The sequence below is a fragment of the Sciurus vulgaris genome (assembly GCF_902686455.1).
Source record: "Sciurus vulgaris genome assembly, chromosome: 9".
Classification (NCBI taxonomy): Eukaryota; Metazoa; Chordata; class Mammalia; order Rodentia; family Sciuridae; genus Sciurus; species Sciurus vulgaris.
The window spans coordinates 77,138,575-77,159,066 of NC_136469.1; the positions used below are offsets into that span (position 1 = coordinate 77,138,575).

Here is a 20,492-nt window from a genome sequence, read left to right on the forward strand (position 1 = left end):
GGGCATGGTGGTACACATGTGTAGTCTTAGCTACTTCCTACGCAAAAGGCTGGGGTAGGCCTGCGCAACATAGTGAGCACTCCAAAAAAAAAAGTGGCAAGCCAGCTATGGCAATTGTGCACGCCTCTAATCCTAGCAGCTTAAAGAAGCTCCCAAGTTCAAAGCCAGCCTAAGCAACTTAGCAAGATCCTGTCTCTAAATAAAATATAAAAAGGGCTGGAGATGTGGCTCAGTGGTTAAGCACCCCTGGGTTCAATCCCTGTACCCAAAAAAAAGAAAGTGTTTACCATAAATGCAGTTGTATTTATGTCTTTTCCACCACATGAAGGTTTCACCATGTTTAACTCACTGGACATCATACTGAATACATACTTTCACCTTTGTACTCCCTGTATTACTTTCTAGAGACATTACTAAATACAGAATATTACATCTAGTAACGAAACTTTAATCTTCTGTGTTAACATGCATAAATTATTATGGGATGTTTATGATCCACATCATAAATCAGGATGACTTGTACAGAATGCTAGAGTTATTTTACTGTTAAGTACTAGCACTATACACAACAGGAGGAGAACCAGGGTTGTTAGTCTGAACCCTACTTGCAACACTGGAGTAAGAGAAAATGACTGAAAATAGATGTATACATCTGTCATCCCTTCATGTAAAGGATATCAGTTTAAGGATAGATTCATCTAGGAATAAATTCCTTGTCCTGTGACAGCCCAGTGTACATCTCTGCAAAGATAAGACCTGCTCTCTTAACCAGGCACACTTAAATTTGCTAATTAGAAAATGATTCCAAGCATTTGTAACTCCATGGGATCTAAACACTACATAAGTATTCAAGTTTGCTGCACTCATTTCTCTAATATCCCATCTGTAACATAGAATCTGACCTAAAGTAGTATTCCAACACAAGCCATCCCTTCCATATTTCCTATTCCTATAGTAGTGGTTCATTAATATATGAATGAACTACTGGGGACCAGATGTAATACAGGATCACTTTTATTCAAGGTACGTACAATTTAATGAATATTAACATTTTAAATAAGCAACCTGTTCTGTGAACAGTCATATGGAGGGGAAGCTTCACTCCTAATCTCACTCTTGAAACTCTTTTCCTCCCAAAGGTTAGTTTGAATCAGTAGAGGTCAATTTATTATAAAACAAGTTTACTGGTGATAACCTTATTTTATTCCCGATATTTGATGTTACAAACTTTAGGGTCTTTGAGATATGCAGGATCCTTGTATGTAACTGGCATAAACCCTGTGAAAAGATATTATAAAGTTTTTCACAAAAAATAATGAGCAAACTTTTGACTAATTCAGTTGTTCAAGGCACACTTACCCATTATTTGAGCTCTCTTAATCGCTTTTGTAATTTCTTTCTGTTTCTTCCCACAAAGACCTATAAAGTTTTTGAAAGTGCTTTTTTTATTCATAAAAATGCCAGTATTCAAACTATAACAACTTTTAAGTCAAAGGTCAGATTTTTTTTTTTTCTGTAAAGGGCCAGAATAATAAATAATCTTAGGCTCTCGGGCCACAGAGTGTCCATTCACAACTACTCTCCTACTCTCCTCTGCTATTGTAGCTCCAAAGCAACCATGTGGCACTGTGTAAATAAAACTACAAAAACAAGTGGCAGACTGAATCTGGTCTATCTATGGAAAGTTTGCCATCATCAAGTTTTAATGTAGAATGTCTATAATTCACAACCTACCAAACAGCTTTTTTTATGCCCAAGTTTTTTATGTGGCCAGCAGGTAGTTAACCTTGAGGACAACAAAGGGCTAAGAAGGCTTTCCCTAAAAAAGTACCTAAATCCAATCTAGTCTTAAAAATGTAGACTCTGGTCTAATAGTGATTTATGACAGGACCTGAAAATTTTACCAATTTTCTTAAGTGACAGAGATAGATATAATTCTTATCGACATTTAAATTGCTACAGTTAAAAAATAAATACCTGTTATATGCCTTCCATAAATGCATCCAGTAAATGGAGAAACAAATTGGGACAGAAGCTGTGTTTTGAGTTTTATGTAAAGAGAAAAAAAATTATATTAATACATTTGTTATTCAACCTTCAGTAAATTTCAAGGAAAAAAATCCATATACATGACTTTCAAGTAATGAAAAGATTTAATAAGTTTCAGACAAATTTATTATGAGGTCATATTAACAAGTCATCTTTTTAAATAATGAAAAGTAATATCTATCCAGTGTATCAAAAAGTCTAAACAGCTAAATAACAGATTAATCAGCATATTCCTTCAAATGCTAAAGCTATTTTGACAAACCACAGATATCCTAAAAAAATGCTGCTTGTAAAATGGATGAAATTGGAGAATATCATGCTAAGTGAGATAAGCCAATCTCAAAAAACTAAAGGACAAATGATCTTGCTGATAAGCGGATGATGACACATAATGGGGGGGTGGGAGGCGGGCAAGAATGGAGGAAGGAGGGACTGTACAGAGGGATAAAAGGGGCGGGAGGGGTGGAGGGAAGAAAAAAAAAAAAACAGAATGAATCAAAAAATATTACCCTAGGTAAATGTATGATTACAAAAACAGTATGCCTCTACCTCATGTACAGAGAAACAAGATATATCCCATTTGTTTACAATAAATATGAATTTAAAAAAAAAATGCTTGTAACAAGTTACCCAAACATTTCATCTATCATTATAAGCTATTACATACTCATGAATATAAATTATCAGACTGAACTGAGATCTTCAAGAGATATACATATTGGGCCAATTTCTACAACTTATGTTCTATTAATTTAAATACTTTGACACTTTGTAGGTGCCAGGAACTATTCTTATGCACTGTTGCATAATCTTCCTATTATATTGTAATCTAATAATTTTTTTTCCCTCAAAGACAGTTAATTTATATTGTAATCAATACACTTAACTCCAGCACCATTTACTCCCCCTAAATTTGCCACTACTAATTTACTGAGAGTGAGCTATATTGTTCAAACCTTTGGAACACAGAAAAAGAAATTCTGAGCTAAAACAATAGTAAATAAGGGTAAGTCAAGGGCTCTTCATTGAATAAAGATATCTTACATACAGAAAATTATAACCAGATTTGAAACCATGAAGTTACTAAAACAGTTGCCTCTACATAAAACCTGCTATAAAACTGATTTAATAACAAAGGGGCAAAAACCTAAAATCAAGTACCATATTGGAGAGTAAAACCAGATCTCACCTGTACATTTTTATAATCTACACGTTTCTCACACAAGATACATTTCTTAAGAGGCTCCTTATAAGGATTTTCCATTGGAACAGGCTAGGATAAAGAAAGAGAAATTTCATGATATAATTTAAATTTGAAAAAAATATATCTTAAAGTCACCATATTTAAACCTATCCAAAAGCACATAGTACCTTCCTTCCTGTGTACATATTTTACACAAGCACTTTACTTTGTATCAGTTTGGCTAAGGAGAAATTAACTCATGATGATTCTGGAATAAAGTATAAACTTTTTAGAAAAGAATGTATGGGAGAAAAAATGCGAGCCTGATAACAAAGTGATTTTATGCTCAAATGCTTTGTTCCAATTATAGATGATTAAACATTTTAAATTCAGTAAACTTTTTTTAAACTAAGAAAAACTTAAAATAGATGACATGCTATTCTTATATTAGTATAATCACTGAATAGTTTATTCATCCCCTTATTTGTCAGTTGCTTTATCTATAGCCCCAGACTGTTATATAAGTTAGTGTTAGCCTTTTTGACTTCTCTGTCTTAACTACTGCCTCTGATGCTTCATTACGCCTTCCTCCTACGGTTAGAATGTTTGTCTTCAGTACAGAGGTACTCAATTTAGAAATGGTTATAGTCCCCTGTAATTGTATACCAAATCTGAAATGAATATGACAGTGTGTCTTTTTCTGTGAAGAGGATCCATATCTTTCATTAGTCTCAGTGGGGTTTATGGCCTAAAAAGGGAGTAAACTTCCTTTATTCTCTTAAAGTATGGTGTGTGAATAAGACGACTAAGATAGATGCACACAGAGAACAGATAAGTTTTTTTTTTTTTTTTTTTTTTCCTTTTTATCCCCATTTCTCAAATGTTCCTAATCCAATCAGCTCACACATAAAGGCAATGTTCCTTCTCAACACTGGGCTAAGTGCTAAGTATAGGATGATTAGTGTCAAATAACCTTTGCATGTAGTAAGAAAACCTATGCTGCCCAAGTCCATGTTAATACTTTAAATCCATAAAAATCTAGGTTAGAGGAAACTATTAAATGTCCTAGAGTAAAACTTAAATTTTGATCCTGCATTTATTAAGGCAGCCTACCAAAAGTGACAAATGAAACAAAGGTAGGACAATTATGTACAATTATTCTATTCACCTAAACTACCTTTTGAAATTCCCAAATAACATAGCCTTATATTAATATCTAGGAAGAAAATATGGCAAGAAGCTATACTTCTTACTAGAAGTATAAAGTCTCTTACTTTGAAACTCACCTGCGTGACATTGCAATAAGTTCCAAACTCAAGTAATGATGATTCGATTATGTCCTATAGCTGAACTCCAAGTAGTTATAAAAATACGGTCATATTTGCAAATGCCTTACTAATATAAAGAAAAAATTTCTTACCAGGTCCTCATTGCTGGTTACCTGCTTGTATTGTGAACAACCCCTTCTCCAGAGCACTGCAATTAAACAGAAACAGTAATAAACAGTTCTTTTTGTTTGCTAAGTAGCTAATGAGGATTTTTGTTTTAGCTCAGTGTAGTATGTATGCCTGTAATTCCAGTTACTCCAGAACCTGAGGCAGGAGAATCAAAAGTTCAAGGCCAGTCTAGGCAACCTAGACCCTGTAGCAAAATAAAATTTAAAAGGGGCTGGACAAGAACTTCAGTGGCAGGGTTCTCCCTGAGGGAGGCCCAGGGTTGATCCCCAGTACCCCCCCCCCCCCCCCCCCCCCCCCCCCCGCCACACACACACAAACAAAAATATTTATGGAGGTAAGATTAATCAAGGGACAAACATAAAATAAAGATTTTACATTCTTTAGACTCACAATGACTAGTTAAGTCTTTAGATTTGGGACAGAATAAGACATAAAACGTGATTCCCAGGGTTTCCAGGGCTTTGGGGATAGGGCATATATTTTCTCAACTATAAAACTTTTCACTGCTTCCTGACATTTACTCTTTTATTCCATAGTTTTTAACACTAATACGTGCAGAAGCAACAGAAAGGCACTATTATACCAAAGGGAAAATGGGTAATGGATTTTTTCCAGACAGTAATGATAGCGACGAATAAAGATAAAATTGCAGAAATTATAGATTCAAGGGATTATGTCACAATTCCGCTCTGATCTTGGACCTTAGACATCTAAAGTTCGTTGTTGGGCGACTCTGGAAAAGTTCCTTGCTCAAGTTTATATGTAAAGTCTTAGGCAGGCCCTTGACTTCCCCGGCTCCTCCCCTCGGTACAGGGGATTGAACCCAAGGGCCCTCTCCCACTGAGTTAGATCCCCAAGATTCCCGTTTTTTTTTTTTTTTTTTTTTTTTTTTTTTTTTTTTTTTTTTTTTTTTTTTTTTTTAATTCTCTAAGTTGAGGAGACTGGCCTTGACTTGTGATCTTATGGCCTCAGCTCCCTGAGTAACTGTGACTACAGGACGCACCACCAGCCCGGCACCCTTCTTACAAAATTATTCTACCCATCACTTTCCTTTTACGTCTAATATTTTTTAAGACGTTGATTTAATATCTCACGGCCCCGTGAATTCTAAAACAGCAGTCGTGGCCGTTCCCACCCACTTTAGAGAAACTGTATCACCTAGAAATCAGCGTCCTTTTGCTAACAGTAATGACTCCACGGACCATCAGGGCCAAAGCAATGGCTGCAGTTCTACAATGGAGACTTTACCCGAGCGAGTTCCGGGATTTGGGAGGCAGACAGCAGCCGTTATGCAGGATGTCAACTTCTTCCCTAAACTACCACAAGAAGCAATCACAGCTGCCATGGTTCCCATTATTCCTCTTCCTTTCCTTTTTCCAAATCGCCCAAATACGTCCCTTCCGGTAATCTTCCCCTGTGGGCTCGAGGACTTCATTCAAAGGTTCCGCAGGCGAACGCTGAAGACACGCCCCAGTTGGGGTTTTCAATGCGCCTGCGCAGCAGGTTTTGATTCCCGTCCTCTCCGCGCCAAAAATCAAGTGACATTTGTGATTGGACGGAGAGAGCGAACACCTATGCCGGTCCTACAGCTTCCGGTCCGAGAGCCCTGGGAATTAGCTTGAGGTCTTTACAAAAGGTGGATGGAGACTCGAGCACTTTCTCCCAGTTGCCACCTCCGCCCAGCCCGCCTTCGGAGGTTGGCGGCAGAGTCAGTGGGGACCAAGTTGGGCAGCGTTTTCGGTCTCAGTCATGGATGAAGGTGGTTCCCGCATCCGCCGGCGGGTGTCTGTGCGCAAAAGGAACCGTCCTAGCCTAGGGAGCATTTTTGCCTTCCCCACGGCGGCGCCGCTCAAGACTGGCGATGAGCAGGAAGAGGAGAAGGAGATGGAAGCTGGGAGCAGGCGGCGGAAAATCGTGGGCCTGCAACCCGTGGAGGTACAGCCCCATCCGCTCTCAAATTCCCCCGAGGGCCTTGTCCTACTAACCAACTTTGGGGCGCTCATACAAACCTGGGCCTCCTCCTTCGCTTGCCCACCGAAAGGGGTGGGAAACCAGATACAGAAGATGTGAAACTGCCAAATTGTGGCAGTTTCTTCCCAAGTGCAAACAATTAACCAGTCAGATGAAAGAGCCTTCATTTGCCTCTCTCACCTATCTTTGTTACTGCTGCTGTCACTTATGAGGTATTGCCTTGTTTCCCCGCTTCTATATGGATATGAAATGTAGATACAAAAATTTAACATCCAGCAACTAAGTGACGTAACTGAGACGCAAACCCATACTTCGAAATTACTACTGCCCCTACGTTACTAATAAAATCTGTTTATTGAAGACCCTTACACTTTGTTAAACAAGCTACATTATCTAGATTTTACAACAGTAATCAAACCCTGAGAAGTTCAGAAACTACCTTCTGACTTCAAATTCTGTGTCACTACACTCTTGCTGCCTCAAAGTTTATTTCTCTTCTGTTTAATAGACCTCCCCAAGTCAATGTGCACGCCCTCCGTCTCAATTCCAAATTAAACAGAATTCCTCTGTAATATATAGTTGTACAACTTTTTGTTATAGGCCAGTCACTGTCTCAGAGCAGGGGATAGGAAGGGAGAAATGCAATTCTCAGACGCTTCTAGTGAACCACTATCTCAATAGATGTCTATCAATCTTGCTATCATTTAAGGATTTAGCACAAGTTTAAGCATTAGAATCCCGGGGGTTAGGGGTGTTACAGTGTTAGAGCCAGGCCACGGGTTCAATCCCCAGCACAAAAAAAAAAAAAAAAAAAAAAAAAAAAGAAGCAGCCCACTGTTTCCACAACACTCCAGGAGCACTGTATAGGCAAGTCACTTCACCTCTCTGAGCCTCCATTACTTCATCTGTAAAAGGTGATAATAATATCTGTTCTTAGGGCGATTTACAGGACCTACAGATAATTATATGCTTGGTACAGCCCTACACTGAAGCTTTTATTATTTACTTTGCTTTAGAAATGTGTTTTTAAAAAAATATTTTTAATATCTTTATTTTATTTATTTTTATGTGGTGCTGAGGATCGAATCCAGTGTTTCACACAGGCAAGTACTCTGCCATGAGCTACAACTGCAGTTCCAGTAATTATTTTATTTTTTTCCATTCCACATTTTTTATTGGTGCATTTTAGTTGTATATAAGATGGGATTTGTTGTTGCATATTTGTACATGCACACAATATATTGGCCAAATCTGATTTGTCCAATATCACTTCCCAGCACTTTCACCTTCCCTCTTTACTTCCCATACCTTAGTCCCTTTCCTCTATTAATCTCCCTTTGATTTTCATGAGATTCTCCCACCCCCACCCCACCTTGTTTTCTTTTTTCCTCTAGTGAAACTTCTGTTATTCATGAATCTGGAATTGCCTGTAAGTATTTTTATTTTCTTTCCAGCATAATGACAGCGAAGAGGACATGTTTGGTGACTATGATAGCTTTACTGAAAACTCCTTTTTAGATCAAGTCGATGATTTGGAACAGAAATACATACAACTTTCTGAACAAAGGAAACATGCTATGGACTTTGCCACTGAAGATTTTTGTTCAGAAAGCATAAAAAACAAACTCAGTGTTACTACTGTACGCAACTGTACTGAACACAAAACTGATGAGCATACAGAGAACCAGAGAGAGCATAAAGATGTCCCTGTTCAACCTGGAACTGATGTTTTGTATGATTTGCCTTCTTCTCAAGTTTTATACTTTGCAAATTTGCAGAACTCTTCAAATGATTTGGGTGATCAGTTGACTAAAGAAAGGAATGGGAGCTCATCCTTTCCCAATACTGTGAGTGAAGAATTGCCCCATAATTGCATAAAGCAGCTCCAGCCAAATGATGAATCCTCTTCTAAAGTCAGAAATAATTCAGATACGAGTAGGAGAAAAAGTATTAAAGATCATCTAAAAAGTACTATGACCGGAAATGCAAAGGCCCAAACACCAATATGTTCTAGGAGTAAACAACTCAAGGAGACTCTCCTATCTGAAGAGATTAATGTTGCTAAGAAAACAATTGAGTCTTCATCAGATGATCTTGGTCCATTTTATTCATTGCCCAGCAAAGTGAGAGACCTTTATGTTCAGTTCAAAGGAATTGAAAAATTATATGGTAATGCTTTTTTTTTTTTTTTGGAATAAAAACAAAATTTTCCATTGTCATAAAATTAGTGTAAATGAATAGAAGCAAATGCTTCCATGGTCATATTTCTCATCTTGAAAAATCAAAGTATCATTTGTCTCAACCTTCCATCCCTATCCTGTCACCTTGAACCTCTTCCCTTCACACTCACATTTCTCGAACTAGTTATTTGTACTTACTTTGTTTTTCCTTACTTTAGCCCACTCCAATTCTGGGTTCTGTACTCTTGACTGAGATATGATGATTGCAGTGTCTAAATTCAGTGGTAATTCCCGTACTTACTTACCTTACCTGACTTCTTGGTAGCACCCGCACATGTCAACCACATCATTCTTTAAATTCTTTTTTGACACCCTGTTCCCGTTTTTTCTTTGCTTGTCTACCTGTACGCAGTTTTCTTAACTGGCATTAGCTATCTCTGTTTTCTCTACCAAAATTTAATTGAAATTCCTTTGAAGGCTTCTATGTCTTGAGTGAAAGAAGTCAGTAATCCCACTGGTTAAAATTAAGCATATTAAAAGGAAGCAGCATTAAGATTTAAGTGAAAAAGAAACATTGTAATATAGTAATAATAATGTTCTTTATGTTTTTTTAAAAATCCCGGGTCCTTTCCTATTTCCGATGCATCATTTTAAACAAAGAAGGGACAGTTGCTGCCATACCAAGAGATCAGTCCATCAACCCATCACTTATAAGTATTTCTAGAGCTCCTGTTAGGATCCTAGAAGCTGTATGAAAATGTGGGTTTTCAGGGAGAAGACAATTAGGTTGGAGAAGCAGGACTATAGAAAACAAAGTTCACAGGAGTAATAAATTCTAAATTGTGTCATCTGTGAGCTAATGGTCTATGTTACCCTTGAAGTAGATGTTAACTTTTTCCCTCTGGTTTTCTGTTAACACCTTGTTCTTTGTTTAATCTGCATCTTCTTCCAGAATAAATTCTCCAAGGATAGGACTCTAACTTGTCTTTCTTTTTCTTTTGTGATTAGCACTGTGCTTGGTACACTAGTGGACTACCTGCTGCTGGAGGTTGACATCCTCTTTATGAATTCTGGCTGTTACTTAAGCAGTTAGTTCCTTATTATAAAAATAAAAGGCCAGTGGTAACTGTTTTGCAAGTCATATTCTTGGTCAAAGACATACCAAGTTAAATGCTGGTAGTGGCTGGCAATATTTACATGGGTAGCTTCTAAGTAAGAACTTCGACAATAACTTCTTAATTCTCTTTATACTTGTAAATTTACCCATTTAAAGCCTAAATATGTGTGCTAATTTTCATTAGGATAAAGCAGTGGTTCTCAAAGTGTAATTCCTGAACTGCATCATGGGCATGATCTGGAAACTTGTCGTGGGATGCACATTCTTGCACCCAGCCCTACTGCATCAGAACCTCTGAGCGTGGGGCCTGGCAATGTTTTAACAAGCTTCCAGGGGACTCTGACACATGCAGATGTTTCCAAACCACTGAACTAGAGAATCTCAACCTCACTCTGTTCACTTTGCTATTTTATCATAGAATTAGATGCTTAATGATTTTTTGTATAAGTGTTGGGAACTAAGTTATTATAATTTATTCCTTAATGTGTGAAGATAAATGATATTCTTAAATGTTACTTGTTCAGGTCATCTTATACTTTAAAAAGTAAAGGATAAAATGTGAATATGGTTGTGTTGGCATAAATATCTGCAGTTTGATGACTAGTGTGTGATACTAACCTGAAATATTTTTAAATATTGAGTTTTTTTTTTGTTGTTTGTTTGTTTGTTTTAGGTTCTGGGGATCAAACTGAGGGCCTTGTGCATATTAAGCACACTTAACTACTGAGCTATACTCCCAGCCTAGTATTTTTGAAATTTTTAAAAATATTTTTTTAGTTGTTAATGGATTTTAATTTTATTTATTTATATGTGATGCTGAGAATCGAACCCAGTTCCTCACACATGGCAGGCAAGTGTTCTACCACTGAGCCACAACCCCAGCCCTGAAATATTTTTAAAGAAAAAAATATAGTCATTGTAAATATTTGGGACTCACTAAACAAAATCATTTGTAACACTGTCATTCAGACATAACTATTTTTAGTAGCTTTGTAATATTCTATTAATCATTCTTTTAATTTTTAAAAACAATATATCCAAGCCCAACTTCTATGCATAATCCTTTTCAAATATTTGTACATGCTTTGGTTCATATTCAACACATTGATGATCTCCTTTAACTATATATTGAATATATAAAGATTGTTTATATATGGATTTCCCTTTCTTTTTTACTTATCTATTTATTTATTTGGTACCAAGACCTCACACATGATCAGTTTACTACTGAGCTACACCCACAGTCTTTTTAATTTTATTTTGAGACGGTCTTGCTAAATTTCCAGGTTGGCCTTGAATTTTTGCTCTTCCTACCTCAGCCTCCCAAGTAGCTGGGATTACAGGTATGCACCACCACACCTGGCTATAGATTGCTATTTTTAAGCCACAAAGAATTGCATCATATGATTGTGGAATAATTCACTCAGCCTTACCCTCCCTATGGCACTTTGTTATCTACAAAAGGGCTGTGATGAATATCTTGCATGTAATCTGTATATTCCCTTGTTTTCATTTTTGTAGATGTAGAGTCCTAAAAGTAATACTGCTAGATTAGAAGCAATGTAAAGTTTTATTTTTTCTTTTCTTTTCCCCTTAGTACTGGGAATTGAACCCAGGGGTACTTCACCACTAAGCCACATCCCCAGCCCTTTTTGTTTTTCTATTTTGAGATAGAGTCTCACCAATTTGCTTAGAGCCTCATTAATTGCTGAGGCTGACCTCGAACTTGCCTTTCTTCTTCCTCAGCTTCCAGGTCGCTGGGATTGTAGTTGTGCACCTCCACACCTGGCTTGCACTTTTATTTTTGTCCTGCTAGATTACTTTCCAAAAAGACTAGTCATTAATGCTCTCACAAACCATACAGAAGAATACCTGTTCTTAACTCTAGTCAGCTCTAGATTTTTACAAGCGTGGAACTTTTTTTCTTTTTGATAATTTGTTACATTGCCAACCTAATAGATTATAGTTGAGCATACTGTATATATTTATTGGCCATCCACATTTCTTCCTGTTGTGAAATGTCGTGTCATTCGTTTTTCTAGTGATAAAATATTAATGCATATTTTTGAAGATTTTTAATGCTCTGCCTTGTCAGAGTACTCCAGAGTAGTTATAATAGTGTTCACATCATGTCTTGGATATGATCTGTTTTCATAAATCCCATCTTTGTAAATTGTGGGAATTGACTACCAGTCATCTTTACCTTCCATATGTTTAGACACTGCTGTCAGTTTAAATAGTTTCCAGACCATGCAAAGTTCAGGTTCCCAAGAGAACTAGTTGAAGCTTTTATTGCTTTGTGCAAGATTTCAAAGGGCTTTGTTTTTGTTTTTGTGTTTTTCCTGCTCCTTCCTCTATTTCTCTTTAAAATGGCTTTTGGGTGAAGGAAGAAGGTAAACTTACATACTCTGCTTACAGAACATAAAAGGAAGACCTAAGAAGTTCCACAGGTCCTTTTACTGCCCTTTTGTTCCTCTGATGTTCTAAATGACATCCTTGTCCACCAGGTTGCTGTCTGTCCTGTTAGAATCTTACAACAAACTCTGCAGCTGGTGATGAGGTAGAGTGGTTGTTCACACGGCTAACTAGGCCTGAACTAGACTGTTACTGGATGTGCACGTTGCACATTTGGGATTCTTGATGTTTAACATAGATTATAAGTGTATTTGCTTCTAGGAGAAAATTGCCACAAGCAGAAGTTAATTTTTACCTTCTTGGAAAACTTTCTTGAGATTCACAATATGAAAAGAGAAGATAATGTCTGTTTTTTTTCCTCTATAATTCCACAGAATGGCAACATACTTGCTTAACACTGAGTTCTGTTCAAGAAAGAAAAAATTTAATATATTCCTTGCCAACGAGTGGTGGAAAAACCCTTGTGGCCGAGATTTTAATGCTACAAGAACTGCTTTGCCGGCGGAAGGATGTTTTAATGATCCTTCCATATGTGGCAATTGTCCAAGAAAAGGTGTGTTTATAAAGTGTTAGTGTTATTTGCTAATATTATTGTAACATTAAGATCTAAATACTACCATAAATGTAATGACTTATAGACTATAAAGCAGTACTTCTTAGTTATGGAGAAGTAATACTTGTAGGATATACAAAAGCCACAGAGTACTTACCTTAAATCTCTTCAAGTACTAGTTTTATTTTTTTTAATTGTGGTTTGAATTCTACCATAAATGTTTTATTAATATTTAGACTGATTTCTAAAGCAAAAACTAACCAGTTATTGTATCAAAATAAATGAGTTATTCTGATGTTTTTTGACATCAAAGGAGGCAGTTGAAATTTATTTTCACATTCATTATGTGGTTTAAATGTTGCATTTATTTTGCAAAGATCAACACCTTATTTTTATGGTGTTTCTTAGATACGTGTGTCTAATTTGACCCATTCCCATTGATCAGTATTAAACACTACTTTACCTTTTCTTTTTTAAATCCTTCCAAGCACATAATAATTAGAGTTCTTTGTGTTTAGTTTTTGTTCATTTTAACTAATATTCTAGATTTCAGGTTTGTCAAGTTTTGGTATAGAACTAGGTTTCTTTGTTGAAGAATATGCTGGAAGCAAAGGACGCTTTCCTCCAATTAAAAGAAGGGAAAAGAAATCACTATATATTGCCACCATTGAAAAAGGACATAGCTTGGTGAACTCCTTGATTGAAACTGGAAGGATTGACAGTCTGGGTATGGTGGTTGTAGATGAGGTTGGTTACTACTTTCTGATTTATTGACATTTTTATTATACTAACATACTATATTAATCTGATTATTATATGAATCTGCTTAGTACCTATATAACAATTTATTTTAATATATGCACAATTCAGGTGAAGACATTCCATATTTGATAATCTTAAATTTGTTTTTATGTCAAGTGTTTCTTCAAGTGCAAATATGTGTTTATTGACAGTTTTATAATAGTATTTATGAATCCCAGATGTGTCAGTGTTTCCCCCAGAACTCATTAACTTAAAATACCAGTGAAGTAATGTATATAGACTATAGTTGTTATATTCAAAGTTTTGAAAAGTTATAAAGCAAGGATTATATATTCATTCTATACAAATATATTCATGGTTTATATGGGCATTGTATTAAGATTTACTTCTCTGCCCCTTTTCTTTTCATCCCAAAGTTGCACATGATTGGTGAAGGGAGCCGGGGTGCTACACTGGAAATGACCTTAGCAAAAATCCTCTATACCAGCAGTAAGTATTTATTGATTTATAATTAAAAAACCTATTTGTAAATAACTTAATTCTATCAGTAGATTATGTAACCTATAGCAAGATACTTAAGCTTCCTGCCTTAGTTTTTTTTATTTTAAAGTAAATATGTAAATTTTTGTTGAATGAGTAGAATTCTGAAGATAAGTTAGCATTTAAGGAAGACCTCTTATTCCATACACTCATTAGATCTCTGTGCATAGTCACATCACTCAGCTTTTGTGTTTCTTTGTCTATAAAAATAGAAATAGTAATGTCCCCAACCTGAGGAGAGCATTGTGAGTATTCTGTGAGTCGACACATGTAAAGCATTCCTCAGTGCATGAACCATAGCACTCAGGAAGGGTTTGCTGCTACCACAAATATCATCATTATCTCAATAAAGTGGTATATTTGAGTAGTCACTTTAAGAAACTGTTTTGCAACATTGAATTTAAATGTACATGAAATATTTATTCTAAATGTCATTTCTATATTTATTGATATGGTGTTGTAATTCTTAGCTTATATATGGAATAATTACTAAAAATAAAATAAAATCTCAAGATTTTGTGGATGGGGATGCTGGGGTTTGAACCCAGGGCCTTGCACTTGCTAAGTACACGCTCCACCACTGAGCTACACCCTTAGCTCACCCTAATTAATTTTGACTGCAGCTGTATTTAGGCAGATTGCAGCACTTCATAATCATTCATTTTAAAAAATATTTATTGGACACTTACTGTAAATACAGTAGTGAATAGAACAAATCCATGCCTTCATCAAGCCTATATTTTAATGAAAATGAACAGATGATGGGCGGTGAATAAAAAGACATATGGTAGCCAGGTGTGGTGCTGACATATCTGGAATTCTAGTACTTCAAAGGCTGAGACAAGAGAATTACAAGTTTGAGGTCAGCCTGGACAACTTAGCAAGATCCTGTATCAAAAAAATAAATAAATAAAAAGGGCTCAGTGGTAAAACCTGCCTGGTTTAAAAAAAAAAAAAAGATATGGTGTGTTAATGGTGACCGATCCTATAGGACTTAAAGTAGAGGAAGAGAGGAAATGATTCCCCATTGTCAAATTCAATCAACATCTTAATTTTATTTCAACATTTGTCTATTTTTTTCTTTGTGCGCAGAAACGTTTTCTCTTGACTTTTCTGCTGTCTCTTTGTAAGTGGGGTCATGTCTCAGCATTGAAAGATAGCAGAACACAAGCACCCAGGAGATGAGCCCTTGTCTAAGTCTATAGAAAGAGAGACTTTTTGAATCTTGGCTCACATTTCTACATGACCTTGGGCAAGTTGTATCAACAATGCCTGTGCTTCCTTACACATCAAATGTGGGTGAGAATAGTAGAGCCATCCTCACTGAATTGCTGTAAAGATGACACAAGTTATTCTTTGTAACGCCTCTAGCATAGTACCTGGCACATGATTGACATATGTTTGCTATAGTTGTATAATTTGGTCTATCACTAGTGCCTTACACTTAATAGATATTTGAATAAAATTAACCTTTTAGTGTCTCCTTTTCTTCTGTGTCATAGCTAAGCTAATTCATTATGTACACTGGCATTACCATAAATTCATCTTAGGCTTTTCCCTTGTTTCCTACAGTTTCTACTAATTGTCATCCATGCTCCTGACTTCAAGGACTGCCTGTATGCCAGTGACTCTGTATTTCCCAGTCTGTGTTTCCAAACTACACCTCTCTTCTGAGTAATATCAGCTGCCTAGTGGACACTCCTGCTTGAATGTTCTGTGAACAATCAAGCCTAACTAAAGCTTAGACAGAACCTAACTCTTTTCCTTCAAACTCATTTTCAGTCTGAATTCCTAGCCAGCCAACTTAGACTTTTTTTTTTTTTTTTTAAACCCAGGGCTTGCTTTGTAGCCCAGTGTGACCTTGAACTCCTAGGCTCAAGTGACCCTCTTAAAGTGATCCTCCTTCCTCAGTTGAATAAAATCTTCTAATCTTCATTCTTACATATTCTGTAAGCAACCAAATCCTATCTGGTTTACTTCTTGAATATATTTTAAATTCTCTTCTTTCTGCCCCTTTTTACTACTACCTCTTTAGTTCAGGCCCTCCTCCTTTTCTTACCTAGATTGCTACAGAAAACACCAAGCTTCTCTGTGTTGTCTACTACTTCTGTCCCTCCCTTACCAAACCTGTCTTGTCTAATGCAGAATCAGTTATCTTTCCCAGATGCAATTAGTTTATTTTACTATTTACCATCTTTAATAGCTTCTTTTTTGTTTTCTGCATAAATCCCAAAATTCATAGCACAGCCTTTCTTGATTTGGTCTTCTGCTCACCTCTTCAGCTTCATAGTTCACCTTAATGCAGTAGAAAAGAACAGCACTTAGTCCTTTATCAGATAATATCCTGAAAGATCCCTTCAAAATAAGACAGCAGCAATGAAAAAAACATTTGCTAAAAAGGCTTTTTTGGTTTTTAATTCAATAGCTAAGTCTATAGAAAGCAACAATTTTATACCCCTAGGAAGTAAGAACTTCATGAGTTTCATGCCATTTGTATTTTTTTAAAAATCTGAAAAAGGGTGGCAACCTGATAGCAAGATTACCTAAAGGACTTTGCAAGCTGCAAGAGTTTCAGACTTATTTAGCCCTGTATCCTACATGTGTCCATAGCCCTACCTAAGAAGCATATTGTAGCTTCTCATAAACATGATTCAGACTGAAGGCCATGTATATATTTATACCACTATTTTTATTTAGAAATCTTAATAAATATCCTACTTGCCACATTTGAAATTTTATAAAATTCAAAGTAGGAATTTCAGGATTCCTGAAAGAATATTACTCTGTTCATATACAGTTTGAACATCCCCAATTTGAAAATCAGAAATCTGAAATGCTACACAATCCAAAATTTTTGAGTGCCGAAACAATGCCACAATTGGAAAATTTCAGACCTCTTATGATGGGTCACAGTCAAAATGCAGGTACACTAAAATATTGTATAAAATTACCTTCAAACTACATGTATAAAATGCTTATGAAACAAGTGAATTTTTTATTTAGAATCTGGTCTGCCTCCCCAAGATATTTCTTTATGTATATACAAATATTCCAAAATCTGAAAAATCCAAAATCTGAAACAATTCTGGTACCAGGCATTTCAGATAAAGGGTATTCAACCTGTGTGTGTAGTTTTCTTACTCTATCTCCTCACTTCCTATTTCCCATAGTACTCAGAAAGTATTTGAAGCATAAAATGTTGCTAAATTGTTTTATAATATAATAGATGCTGTACTTTTCTTAATACTTTAAGATTTTTTTGTTTTGTTTTAGAGACAACTCAGATTATTGGTATGAGTGCAACATTAAACAATGTAGAAGACCTACAAGAGTTCCTTCAAGCAGAATATTATACCAGTCAGTTTAGACCAGTATGTACCCTAAGGTTTGCACTGTATTGGTTTGTTATGTATTCATATAAGAAAAAAAAAGTAAATATAGTATATTTAAAAATTCTGTGGAGTAGTGAAGGGCCATAATTGCACTCACCATAGTATAATGCTAATAGTTTATGTATGGAGAATATTAATTCTGTGAGGTCAGGGATCTTGGCTTGGGTCCCTAATGTATCCATAGCACCTGGAATAATGCCTGGCCTATGGTGTCTGAGTGAACATTTATTGAGTGAATTTTTTCAGACTATTTTTTCACTTCTTATTTTCTAAAGTAAGTGTTTTAACCAGCCACAGTTTAGTTAGTTGTGCTTGAAATTATTGGCACATTAAAAATTTTATCTTAAAACATTTTCAGGTAGCTATGCTTTGGTAGTTATAATTCTTGTTTAAAAAGTTAAGACTTATCATGCATCTAAATTTAACCTCCTCAATAACAGCATTCCCAAAGTTTTTGAAAGTAAACAAATGTACTTCATATGTATTTGAAAATAGCTTATACATATACTGTCTGTCTGCAGCACTATGTTTTGTGTCTTCAGTAGGCTTTGAGAAAATAATTTTTGAAAAACATCAGTTCTTAATTTGAAATATGATATTTTTACATTCCAAATTTGAGTATTTTCTAGAACTATTTTCTGAGCTGAGCATGGTGGTGCATGCCTGTAATCCCAGCAATTTGAGAGACTGAGGCAGAAGATCACAAGTTCGAGGCTGGCCTCAGCAACTTAGTGAGGCCCTAAATAATTTAATGAGATCCTGTCTCACAACTTTATAAAATGAAAAGGGCTGGGTATGTAACTCAGTGTTTAAGTGTCCCTGGGTTCAATCCCCAGCACAGGGGAAAAAAACAAAGAAAGAAAGAAAAAAAAAAAAAAAAAAGAAATGTGTGTATTATGTGTCACATTATACACTCTTCTTTTAAAAATGAAGTGAGATGTGTTCACAAGCTATTTTTGTCTACAAATGCTTAAATTATGATTACATGAATGGTGTGAATCTATATTGTGTATAATCATAGAAATGAAAAATTGTACCCCATCTGTGTACAATGAATCAAAATGCAGTCTGTAAAAACAAAAAAGATTTTAATTAAAAAAAATAAATTAAAAAAATATGATGGTATTTGGAATTAAAGCTGATGACTAACACAGGAAATTTTAGATCTTGAGGGAAAAGTTAACTCCTTAACAGAAGATAAAGAATTGCAAGCACTGTGATTCCCTTGTATTCCTTGTAACAAATACCAAAGTGTTTTCCTTTTGGACATTGGACTACTTAATTAAAATCTTTCTTCAAGGGTATTAATCCCTGTGTTGATTTAAAGAGGAAAAAAAGAAATGTGGTAAAGCAAGAACTTTTAAGTTGAAGCATGTTTTAGCTATCTTAAAAAAAGCTAAAATCTTTGCATAGCTGTCCTTTCCGTATTATATTTCACAAAATTTAAAACTCCGAAAATTAATAACTCATGTGTTATTAATTGCAATTTTTTTTAAATTCAAGGTTGAATTAAAAGAATATCTGAAAATAAATGATACAGTATATGAGGTCGACAGCAAAGCTGAGAACGGCATGACTTTTTCACGTCTCCTCAATTATAAGGTAATGTTGATAACCTTTAAATCCCAGGTTCCCTTACTTTGTGCGCAGGTGTCCTGGGGCATCACAGAAGATTTGCATGGCTGCCATTAGACAGTTTAAATTTTTGAGAAAAATGACTGCTATTTGACATATTGGACAAGATACTACTGATTCAGTATAGCTAGGTTCCAGTTTTAACGCAATATCACCTCATATTTCTTTCTACAACACCACATATTTGTGAAGTTGTGTTTGTGTGGGATGTGTGTGTGTGTGTGTGTGTGTGTGGTGCTGGGGATCCAACCCAGTTCTTTACACATGTTAGGTAACTATTGCACCCTTGAGCTAGACTTGGGCCCTAAAGTTGGGGTTTTTATAGTCTCTGTAAGTCAATGCCATGTGAAAATCAGTCTGGAACAGAAGAAGGTGGCTGTGTCCAATGTCATTCCAAAGTTTTAAAGACAGTACCAAGTTTGTACACATATCCCTTTATTGAGTTGTGTGTATTTAAGAATTAAATTTTTTTAATTTTATTTTTTGATTCGTTGTACACAAATGGCGTACAACTTTTCATTTCTCTGGTTGTACATAATGTAGAGTCACACCGTTTGTGTAATCATACCATGTACATAGGGTAATGATGTTTGTCTCATTCTGTTATCTTTCCTTCCCCTTGCCCCCTCCCCACCCCTCATTTCCCTTTACACAATCCAACGTTCCTCCATTCTTTTGTTACCTCCTCCCCTCACACCCCCTCCTTATGTATCATCACTTATCAGTGAAAACATTTGGCCTTTGGTTTTTTGGGCTTGGCTTATTTCACTTAGCTAGATATTCTCCAACTCCATCCATTTACCTGCAAATGCCATAATTTTATTCTTCTTTATGGTTGCATAATATTCCATTGTGTATATATACCACAGTTTCTTTATCCATTCATCTATTGAAGGGCATCTAGTTTGGTTCCACAATCTAGCTATTGTGAATTGAGCTGCCATAAACATTGACGTACCTGTATCGCTGTAGTATGCTGATTTTAAGTTCTTTGGATACAGGCCAAGGTGTGGGATAACTGGGTCAAATGGTGGTTCCATTCTAAGTTTTCTAAGTAATCTCCATACTGCTTTCCAGAGTGGCTGCACCAATTTGCAACCCCACCAGCAATGTATGAGTGTACCTTTTTCTCCACATCCTCACCAACACCTATTGTTGCTTGTATTCTTGATAATAGCCATTCTAATTGGGGTGAGATGAAATCTTAGAATAGTTTTGATTTGCATTTCCCTTATTAC

The 20,492-nt window shown here is 35.8% G+C and overlaps 2 protein-coding genes across 9 annotated transcripts in view; one reads left to right on the forward strand and one right to left on the reverse strand.

Annotated features, from left to right (window-relative positions):
• Nucleotides 1–998: 998 nt before the first annotated feature.
• Nucleotides 999–6,129, reverse strand: MRPS18C (mitochondrial ribosomal protein S18C; the record flags this gene model as incomplete). Of its 2 annotated transcripts, XM_079153344.1 has the most annotated exons (6): nt 5,938–6,115; nt 4,653–4,708; nt 3,239–3,322; nt 1,978–2,035; nt 1,360–1,419; nt 999–1,278 (listed from the first exon to the last, which is right to left on the reverse strand). In XM_079153344.1, the coding sequence occupies exons 1-6, from the start codon at nt 6,041–6,043 to the stop codon at nt 1,202–1,204; spliced, it is 441 nt and encodes a 146-aa protein (XP_079009470.1). In that variant the 5' UTR covers nt 6,044–6,115. The 2 variants fall into 2 exon arrangements, with proteins under 2 accessions (XP_079009470.1, XP_079009471.1); XM_079153345.1 differs by lacking the exons at nt 999–1,278; nt 1,978–2,035 and having other exon boundaries at nt 1,363–1,419; nt 5,938–6,129.
• A 57-nt stretch (nt 6,130–6,186) lies between these two features.
• The window catches only part of HELQ (helicase, POLQ like), a 49,175-nt gene continuing 34,869 nt past the window's right edge, over nt 6,187–20,492 (forward strand). For 2 of the 7 annotated variants that reach the window (XM_079153201.1, XM_079153202.1), the window contains exons 1-7: nt 6,189–6,624; nt 8,115–8,829; nt 12,747–12,925; nt 13,472–13,672; nt 14,104–14,176; nt 17,501–17,598; nt 19,123–19,221. In XM_079153201.1, the coding sequence (XP_079009327.1) occupies nt 6,439–6,624; nt 8,115–8,829; nt 12,747–12,925; nt 13,472–13,672; nt 14,104–14,176; nt 17,501–17,598; nt 19,123–19,221 (1,551 nt within the window). In that variant the 5' untranslated portion in view covers nt 6,189–6,438. Of the gene's footprint in view, nt 6,625–8,114; nt 8,830–12,746; nt 12,926–13,471; nt 13,673–14,103; nt 14,177–17,024; nt 17,446–17,500; nt 17,613–19,122; nt 19,222–20,492 lie in introns of those variants that run through there. The other 5 variants (XM_079153200.1, XM_079153199.1, XR_013766069.1 and 2 more) reach the window with 4 other exon arrangements.